General features: G+C 34.4%; 1 protein-coding gene across 8 annotated transcripts in view; it reads right to left on the bottom strand.

Moving 5' to 3' along the window:
• Positions 1 to 1,976: 1,976 nt before the first annotated feature.
• LOC125036669 (BTB/POZ domain-containing protein 10-like) overlaps positions 1,977 to 9,539 on the bottom strand; it is a 123,210-nt gene continuing 115,647 nt past the window's right edge. For 6 of the 8 annotated variants that reach the window (XM_047629464.1, XM_047629468.1, XM_047629465.1 and 3 more), the window contains 4 exons: positions 9,035 to 9,184; positions 8,304 to 8,401; positions 7,372 to 7,623; positions 1,977 to 5,538 (listed from right to left, as the gene is read on the bottom strand). In XM_047629464.1, the coding sequence (XP_047485420.1) occupies positions 5,509 to 5,538; positions 7,372 to 7,623; positions 8,304 to 8,401; positions 9,035 to 9,184 (530 nt within the window). In that variant the 3' untranslated portion in view covers positions 1,977 to 5,508. Of the gene's footprint in view, positions 5,539 to 6,104; positions 6,171 to 7,371; positions 7,624 to 8,303; positions 8,402 to 9,034; positions 9,185 to 9,539 lie in introns of all 8 variants that reach the window. The other 2 variants (XM_047629466.1, XM_047629469.1) reach the window with 2 other exon arrangements.

Below are 9,539 nucleotides of genomic sequence, written 5' to 3'. Positions count from 1 at the left end.
TATTCTGACGACTGCTAATAGCAAGAAACTCTTTTTATTTATTTATTATTATTATTTATTGTTGCTGCTATCGCCGATGCGGTGATTGTGTGCGGATGCACACACACACACACACACACACACACACACACACACACACACACACACACACACACACACACACACACACACACACACACACACACACACACACACACACACACACACACACACTCGCATGCGGCGATTTGTACATTTTTTTGGTAAATCAAACCGAGATGTGGTAGTAGGTGAGTCTATCGCCCAAGACTCTGTTTGCCCCCCCCCCCTCAAGGTCTGTCTTGCCCCTCCCTAAGGGCCACACCCCAACAACTTTTAGAGTTGATTCAATTTTATTACAGACATATCCAAAGCAGTGCAGACTGGTACAGCAACTGGCCCCCCAGCCCACCCCCAGTTGACGCCCTGGTTTTCATTGATCTTTATATATCTTAATATTGTATATTTATATACAGTTACACTAGATTTACCTCTTCATCAAAAGGTTCAAGAGCAGATGCTTGCTTCTAAGCATGTATGTATTGTCATCGCATTAGTGTCACCAGTACCACGGCACTCGCTCTTTTTCCATAAAACTGGACTGCAACAAGTGGTAGCAGAAGTGCAACAGTAAAATATGAATAAATGTATATATGTATTATCCATGAATACTACACGAGAACATTTAGTCAATATAGACTTGTCATTAATACAATTGGAATTTGTTTATAGTTTATTGAGTGTCCCCCCCCCCCCCTTGTGTGTGTGGTGTGTTTTGTGTGTGTGTGTGTGTGTGTTTGTGTGTGTGTGTGTGTGTGTGTGTGTGTGTGTGTGTGTGTGTGTGTGTGTGTGTGTGTGTGTGTGTGTGTGTGTGTGTGTGTGTGTGTGTGTGTGTGTGTGTGTGTGTGTGTGTGTGTGTGTGTGTGTGTGTGTGTGTGTGTGTGTGTGTGTGTGTGTGTGTGTGTGTGTGTGTGTGTGTGTGTGTGTGTGTGTGTGTGTGTGTGTGTGTGTGTGTGTGTGTGTGTGTGTGTGTGTGTGTGTGTGTGTGTGTGTGTGTGTGTGTGTGTGTGTGTGTGTGTGCAGACGAGTTAAATCCATTGTAATTCCATAGTATATTTAGTAAGGTTTTTACCTGTCTCAATCTATTTTTTTTTTTTATTCTAGTTTTCTTTTAGTATAAAATCATCAGGCCAAAAATATACAGCTGGATATTTGAATGAAATACGCTTTCACTTCCTTGTGGAAACCTGTTTCAATTAGTTCTAAATATATTTTTGGTCTAATAAGGGACCTGCCTAGGAGGACATTTCTATAGAAATATTAGCTGTTGGCAATTTGATTCAATATTTTAATAAGGAAATAGGTAATCTTTTGTTATTTTGTCTTTAAAAATTTCAGCAGTTTTGGTGAATATCAAATTAAATGGTTATTTGTGTTTGTCTCATTAGCAAAACTCAAATTAATATATGAGCTTTAAATGTTTTCAATTGATTTTGTTCAATTTAGAGTAATTGTTTTTATAGATTCTTTGCTTCTTTTGCAAATACATATATAGTATTTAATATTACTTTGTTATTCATTCTCATACACTATTGTATTTTTTACATTAATCAGCATACACTAAAGAAATAAATTGGATGGTTTATAAATAAATTCCAGCTGGAATGGTTTAAATGTTTGTTTATATTCATTACATATTTGAATGCTTTTTGAGTCCACTGCTTTGAAGTACTCATGTTAAAGGTAGGCAGATGGCCATCGCACATCACAAGCTCCAAATTTCGTATTCACTTTCATATATGTTGGATCACCTGTTTTAGCAAATAACTTTGATGTCAGATGTGCACTGTATTCACTGTTTTCAAATAATAAATTAGGTAGATGTTTGTACATGAGCAAACAGCAGAGTAAATATATAATTGCTTTAGACTTTAGAGGGAAGAAAGAAAACACAAATATTATTGCTATAATTATAGTAAGTTATTCAAGAACTCATTTTATGAATCCAGTATCACATAAGTTAGAAAAATTTATAGGAAAAACTCTAATTCTCTCCTTATAACAACCTACAGCTCAATAACTGTAATGAAAAAAGTCTTGATGGAGACAACTGGCTTTCAAACAGAGAGACTGAGAGTGCTGCCTGCAGAAATCATCTCATTATGTGTCTTTCTTTTAGACACTCACAACTGGTCTTCTGTAATGTATACATATATACACATCTCTCTCTTTTAGCCCAGAAATCTCCATCACCTAAAGGCAATAATGAAAGAGTTCATGATGGCACAGGCAATTTGTTAGTTACTGTGGCAAACACTAACAAGAACAGTTATTTCTTCTTCTTCCTTTGACAACATAAAAAAGAAAAGAATACAGAAAAAAGAGAGGAGAGTCATAACTCTCAACCATACAAGAAAAGGATAAGTTATCCAACGAAAGAGCAAGAAAAATGAAATAAGTTATCCTACCACATCAAACTTGAGTATTATCATAACCACTGAAGGACTGGCAAGCTCTCTGCAAAAAGCTAATAGCAAGAACTTTCACTATCAGATGTACATTTAAAATTTTGAATCAAAATAATAACTTTTCTTTTTCAATCTATTTTAACAAAAGTCTCCAAATGCTATAAGTTCTATATTTCCGTATTCACAAAAAAACTTTTTTTTAGATATATATCTTAACTACATGTTATATGTATTACTATCTTCCTAATTGCTTATTTTTTCAAGAATATATGTTTAATTTTGGATATCTATATTTAAGAGAAGCAATTATTGGTATTTCCTCTTTATGAAGTATAAAAAACCTGACAATAGCATATCCTGTTCCACAACATCTATCCCAAGAAATATAAAAGGGAAGGACAGTATGAAAAATTAAGAGAAAAGAAAAGAAAAAAAAAAACACATTGCCATCACTGTTCTTTTAACAAAATACACCAACAGGCATCAGAGTTTCAATCACCATGAAAGACAGCCATCAGCATACAGTATACACATTTCAGATGCTATAATGCCTTATATTCTCTCTCTCTTTCCTTTTATTTTTCGTATCTTACATAAAAGGTTAAAATAGCAGAACTGCACAAAAACAGTCAATTACATATTTACTATTATAGTCATACAAAAGTCAATGTAAAGGTGACCATCCACGTAAATCCCACAACAAATAATGAGGCACAGGATATTTCAGTCAACAATTTTATCATCCGTGACATTTAAGATTATCAGCAGTAAGTATATAAGCAGCATACAACATTTCTGACACTATCCCATAGAGGAGAGTGAAAAAAGAAGAAAGATTAAGAAAGAGATAATGGGGAAATATAGGTTCAAGCAAAGATATCTCACATACATGCACAAGCTCATCCATGCATAATCTCATATTCACACACACACACAAAAGCACGTAGGAACACACCCAAAACCTGTCTACAAATTAAAAACATAAAGTTAATTGTTCATATCACAACTCTGAAACTTTCCTATATCATACGAATACACTTTTCAGATATCTCAACCATCATATTTTTTCACCTGAAGGCTACAAAAGAAGAGAAAAGAAGAAGATATAGAGAAAAAATATATTACATTTGTTATAAATCTAATGTAAATTCAACAGCACAGCAAAATTAGACTAATGAAAGATATACACCAGAAATAACAAACAAGAAATAGAAAGAAAGAAAGAAAAAAAAAAAAAAAAAAAAAAAAAAAAAAAAAAAAAAAAAAAAAAAAAAAAGACAGAATCATATAATATATGTGCATATTACAAATCATGTAAATAAAATCAAATTAGGTACAGCTACCAACTGAAAGCAAAATCCTGATTAGTTGTGAATTTAAAACTGGATTTAACACTTTTTACCCTTATGTGCAGACTTGAAGTACCATTTGCTCTAGAACATATATGGTTTTCCTTCTCAGGTACAAAACCAATTATTATTCATAATTCTTATTAACAAAAAAAAGAGGAGGAGGAGGAGGTGGAAAGAGAGCAGAGAAACATGAGGAGAGGGAGGGAGAGGGAGTAAGGAATGGAGAATGGAGAGGAGGAGGAGGAGGAGGAGGAGGAGGAGGAGGAGGAGGAGGAGGAGTGAGAGGAGGAGGAGGAGGAGTAAAAGTGGGAGGAGGAGTAAGAGGTTGTAAAGGAGGATTAACATGATTAAAAATATAACCAACTGAAGGAAAACACCCAAGGATAATAAAAAAGGATATGGTAGGAACCATTAACACCTGATGAGACACATCCCAAAGGAAAAATTTTGCATAAAAATTTTCACCTTGATAAGTGACTCAACCAAAATTATATTCTGGTGAAAGAACCTTGTAAACAATAGTAACCTATGATTAGCTGAGCTTATTTTTGAGCCTTTTGTAATACTGTAATCACACGACATTATGAGAAAGGGTAAATAATGGTTTATCATTTAGCATCAAAAGCAAATGCTTACAGAATGGCTGATGCTACTTTCACATGAATAACACCTAAAAAAATAATGTAGTTTGTGAAATCAGTTATTGTGTGTATATTTGGAAAATAGAAGATACCCTATTCACTAAATGCCAAGAAGATTAAAGAATAGAAAAAGAACAGAGATATTATGAGCATCACTTTGCCTTTCAATATATATGTACATTTATATTAGAAAGGGAGAGATAGAAAGAGTAAAATAGAAAAAAAATCATACATGGCAGAAATACAATGGCATTAGAAGAAGGATCTTATCTCTTTCATCTGTATAACATGGTCTAGTATGAACTATACTTGCGTGAAGAATAAAAGATCATCTTGCATGCATGATTTTTACCAAAAGCACCCAACCATTATGGATAATATTTGATACATAATATTTCATAAGGCAATGGCAGGTCATGGTGTTGAACATGACTATTACAAGAGGAAACTAAGCATTATTGTTCATATGTAGGACAACACTTGTAATGGTACATGGGCAAACATAATACAAAAAATGAAGCTATTCAACTGTAGCTGCACAATGTTTCAGAAATGCATTAATACCTCACTTTCAATACATTAACATACAACAGTGGAAAGTTTCAAAGGACCTATGCATTCCACAACTTCTTATTTCCATATGAAATGAGTATCAAAGCTTAGCCTTACTAGAACAAGATTCAAAACTAAGTCCCTGTATATATATACATAACACCCACAAATTTACATATCCCATGCTTAACTCTGAAAGCTCACTTCTTAAAATCTCTCATAGGATTTCCTAAACAGCATATCCTTGTAAGCCGGTAGTTTGTCAATCAAACATCCACAAAACAGGCATGACCAGAAGCTGGTGCTGGCGTCACTCTGGGGGTTCTGTGGCGAGGCATCACGGTGAAGAAGAGGTGCACTGGCAGCAAAGGAGCTTGAGGCAGCAGGAATGCGAGGGAGAAAGGGCCTCCACAACAAAGGCGGCACTGGCGAAGGAGCAGCCGAGATGACGGATCTCTTTGCTATGTTTGCTCCCCTTCAGGCTACCTCCTCATGGCCTCCGCTCACCTGCAATAAAAAAATGAAGCCTTGCAGTCTCTTCTGATGTACCAACTGTAATAATTTTTTTTTTTCTTTTTTTTTTTTTTACATACTATGGAACACAAGGGTATCAAATATAAATGCAATAATACTCTAAATATTACAATGAATACAGTTGGGAAAACTGTTCAGATAAAGACAGATATAATTCTCAGTATAAGGACATAGAAATAAATCAGAATGATCTTCAATGATGTAAAGAAGGAGAGCTAAGTCTGGAGCTCTTCATTGTTTTAGCAAAATGACTTTTCACCTTTCTAGGGTGTGGATTCTAAACTTCTCTTTTATTACTTTCCATGCCACTAATTAATCCACAGTGCTGGGATGGGATACCATACATGCCATGTCCACTGTGATTTTAGTTTATCAATTATGTTTGCATATAGTCAAACATAACTAATCCTACCTATCTCACCATTTACCCTTTTTTTGATTTTCAGAAATATCATATTTTTCATTCTTTACTGCTACTAGTATCAAAAAATTATAAAAATCATAATGTCAATACTAATAACAACAGTATCAATACCAACCTAATGACATTGAGAGCTCCCAGTGCCATACCGAACAACACGTCAGGGTGCATGCAGAGTCAGCTGCTTAAGAGGGAAATCAGAAGCACAGGAAACATAAAATTACCCTACTCTCTATAGTCTTAACTGCCGCATAAATTATTTTTTAGATAATGAGGCTAAAAAGAAGCTTTAAGACTACTTTTCCGGGCATATTTCTCCTCAATGAATGCAGCCAGGGTCAAAGAAGTGCACAGCTGTTTAGCGTGCACAACCTAGATCAGGCTCTAACGTGCACATTAGCAAAGCCGTCATCCTGGTGTGAAGGGGTAGTATACCATTATGTGGTAAGACATCATCTCCCCCCCCCCAAAAAAAAAAAAAATTCAAGGAGTGAGAAATTCAGGTGAGGTCATGTAGTGTCCACTAAGAGACCTCGTGGTAGCTGAACCCTTGTGGATCTATCCATGTGCAACAAAATCCACTTTCATATAAAATGCACAATAATCACAAATCAACATTGGAAACATGACCCCACCTTGATCTTCTCAACTTTCATAACATCATCTCAAATGGATAAAAATGAGTTAGCGCATTCATATAAAGTGAAAATGGTAAGAATAATTGCAAATCAACATAGGAAAGATGACTTCACCTTGATCTTCCCCACTTTCATAACATTATATATATCATTTATAATCAGAACATACCCCCAAACACAGCAACACTGGCATATCAAATTCTTGACATGACACAAAGCCTAAGAGATAATTCAATGAATACCTGAACTATATATAACAAAGAAAAAAGAAAAAGAAAAAGAAAAAGAAAAAAAAAAGAAGAAAAAAAGGAAAAATAATAATAATAATGATAATAATAATAATAATAATAATAATAATAATAATAATAATAATCATAATATTTAATAATAATAATAACAATAATAATAAGAAGAAGAAGAAAAAGAAAGAAAAGAAAACCAAGAAAAGAAAAGAAAAGAAAAGAAAAGAAAAGTAAAGAAAAGAAAAGAAAAGAAAAGAAAAGAGAAAAAAGAAAAGAAAAGAAAAGAAAAGAGAAAAAAAAAGAAAAGAAAAGAAAAGAAAAGAAAAAGAAAGAAAAAGAAACTGAAAAAGAAAGAAAAAGAAAAAGAAAAAGAAAGAAAAAGAAAGAAAAAACAAAAACAAAAATATGACAGATCAAACCATAATCCCCTAACTCTACACATCAATAAATTGTATGCTATAACTAAACTGCATTATAAATGAGAGCAAATTCACTTCCTGGTTACCTCAGGATATGGTTCGTTGGCTGGTTGAGGTGGTGCATGGCCTCCTACCACAGCCCCTCCCACAGCTCCACCTATGGCCCCTTCATCCTGATGCCCTTCCCCTCCACCTACAGCTCCCTCGAGGGGTGGTAACTGTTCAGGGGGGGCCTCCTGTCCCATGGCCACAGGGGGCGGGTCGAGGGTCACCACGCGGTCCAGGGCTGGGTCAGCCGTGGCTTCTGCTAGGTCTGTTACAGATTTGCTTTTCACACACTGGGGAAATAGACAGAGATTATTAGTCACCTAGCTGTACAGTTTCTGTAAAAACACATTGCTGAATACATCAAAAGACAGCAATTTCTAAAAGTAACTCTCCATATCATATATTATCTATAATTTTGAAGAAAGCAACACAGCAGAAAATAGAAACTCATTAACAAGACATTCCATATTTCCTTAAGCAATCATAAAGCAAGCTTTTATAAAGAGTACGGAACTGGCAAGAGAAAGAGTAAATCTACTACATCATGTCCTTTTTTTGCATAACAACTGCCAATGATGTAGAGAACTCTTTTCTTCCTTCTCTTTAAACTCTTGCTAAACATACTAAATCTTCAATAATCATTGAAATAACTCAAATAACTTAAGCATTAGTGTAAAATGGTTTCCCTTTAAAATGTTCAGTCTTAAAAGATCTTGCTTTGCATAAATTTGGTCATTGTTAATAGCATTTCTATTAGATGCAATTTTTCTCAATCTTCTTGTCTAAATGATGTCTTGCTGCTAAAAAAACATAGCTCAAGAAAAGTAAATACACATTAGACTTCATAAATCAGAAGACATTCAAATCTCTTGAGTCTTGTTGTTTCTAATATGATGTTCTGTTGATGAATAATCAAACAAAACAGTACTCTTTGAGGTTAGACTAGCTAGGCAATCATAGCCAAACAAACCTGAAAGTCCACATGTCTACTCTTGGCCTCTTCCTTCTCCCATGACATTCGGATAAATGGTCGTTGCACATAGTTGTAGATAACTTCAGCCCTGCCACCTGTGTGTTAAAGAGTAAAATCTTGAGTCTTGAGAATTTTACAACACAAAGATGCAGAGATCATAATTATGGCAAGTAATAGACTCGTTGAGCGTCTATAATCAACACCAAAATAATTAATTTTTACTTTTCTGAAGAAGCAGTTACCCAGACAGAGACACAAACTTTTCTCTCATAATTATTTAAATCATAAAAATGAAAATTACACACACACACACAAAAAAAAAAAAAACAGACTATAGCTTATTCACTTTTCCTCTTACAAAGTTGCTCATACAATCTCTATATCTGTCTTTATAGAGATTGTATGAGACATACAGAGAGAGAGAATTAATAATATAGAAAGAATAAAAAAGACAAGGAGTGGAAGAAAAACAGACAGAGATACATATATATATAAAGAGAGAGTAAAAACATAAGGCAGCCCACTAATAGTGATAGTATCAATTCAGTACACCACAAACTAAGTAATGGTTTGGCTCATACATTCAATGAGGTAGTTTCACAAAGAGCCGTCTCAGCTTTGCCAAGTTTCCCAAAAAAGATCACATACAATGGCATGACCTGGATACAATCAATCAGACCTACAAGCACAAAGAGAAGGAGGAAAAAGTGGATAATAGGGAAACGTACCTGGTCTTTTCTTAATCTTTTCCTTATACGTTGGGTAACCTTCAATACCCAGCCGAATTTTCTTCAGTCCTCTCTCCTTCAGGACTTGCTTGGCAACATCTCTATTCTCAATGTATTTGAAAAATCGATACATAGCTGTCGAGCAAACCGCTGTTGGATGAAAACGAGTACTTTAGTATGAATACACACTGAATGATAATTTAAAAAGACTTCTGCATGTTCTAGAAGCAATAAGTATAAATACAGAACATAGTTACTTAAGTTCTGCAAAAGTGGTGCAAACATGCATATTAGTATACTATCACTTAGCTGGAAGATGTTGGTGAAAAAAAGGAAAAGAAGCAAATAATCACACACATAAGAAGCCCAGATGATAAATGTGTAAATGCGTATATCATTAGATATCTATGACTTTGGCATGGATCTAAATAAGTTTTTATGATATAAAGACTTTTAAAAAAGAAAACTTTCCCAACATAATCCCTCAAAAATCATAAAAATGACA

Source organism: Penaeus chinensis, chromosome 21 (genome assembly GCF_019202785.1).
Source record: "Penaeus chinensis breed Huanghai No. 1 chromosome 21, ASM1920278v2, whole genome shotgun sequence".
Lineage (NCBI taxonomy): Eukaryota > Metazoa > Arthropoda > Malacostraca > Decapoda > Penaeidae > Penaeus > Penaeus chinensis.
The sequence above is the reverse complement of the archived record's forward strand: the minus strand, read 5'-3'. Positions and strand labels throughout refer to the sequence as shown.